This window comes from Antrostomus carolinensis, unplaced genomic scaffold, assembly GCF_000700745.2.
Source record: "Antrostomus carolinensis isolate BGI_N321 unplaced genomic scaffold, ASM70074v2 scaffold36803, whole genome shotgun sequence".
In the NCBI taxonomy this organism is placed as follows: domain Eukaryota; kingdom Metazoa; phylum Chordata; class Aves; order Caprimulgiformes; family Caprimulgidae; genus Antrostomus; species Antrostomus carolinensis.
Window position 1 is genome coordinate 224 of NW_010303733.1, and position 297 is coordinate 520.

A 297-nucleotide genomic window follows, 5' to 3' on the forward strand; every position below is an offset into this window, starting at 1 on the left:
GCTGCGGCCCCCGCGGGGGGGCTCGCGGGGGCTTCGGCAGCCTGATGGTTTGCTGCGGAAGGGGCCGAGCCAGCGGGAACTCTTTGGCTACCTGCATGGGGCCAAGAAGGAGACACGGTCCGAGCGGAAGCACCAGACATCGGGCACCTGCTACAAGCGGGACTATGAGAGCGACCGTGAGAACCGGTCCCCGGAGCGCTGCTCCCGCGAGCATCACCGTGGGGCTGACTTCTCCAAGAGCTCCCTGCCCGAGAGGGGCCGCTTCGACAAGGTGAGGCTGTGAGCACCATGCAGGGC

The 297-nt window shown here is 68.0% G+C and overlaps 1 protein-coding gene across 1 annotated transcript in view; it reads left to right on the plus strand.

Moving 5' to 3' along the window:
• The window catches only part of N4BP3 (NEDD4 binding protein 3), a 2,478-nt gene that overhangs the window by 168 nt on the left and 2,013 nt on the right, over positions 1-297 (plus strand). Inside the window, 1 exon segment of the mRNA XM_029084076.1 lies at positions 1-271. This exon segment is cut by the window's left edge and continues 168 nt beyond it. Coding sequence (XP_028939909.1) covers positions 1-271 — 271 coding nt within the window.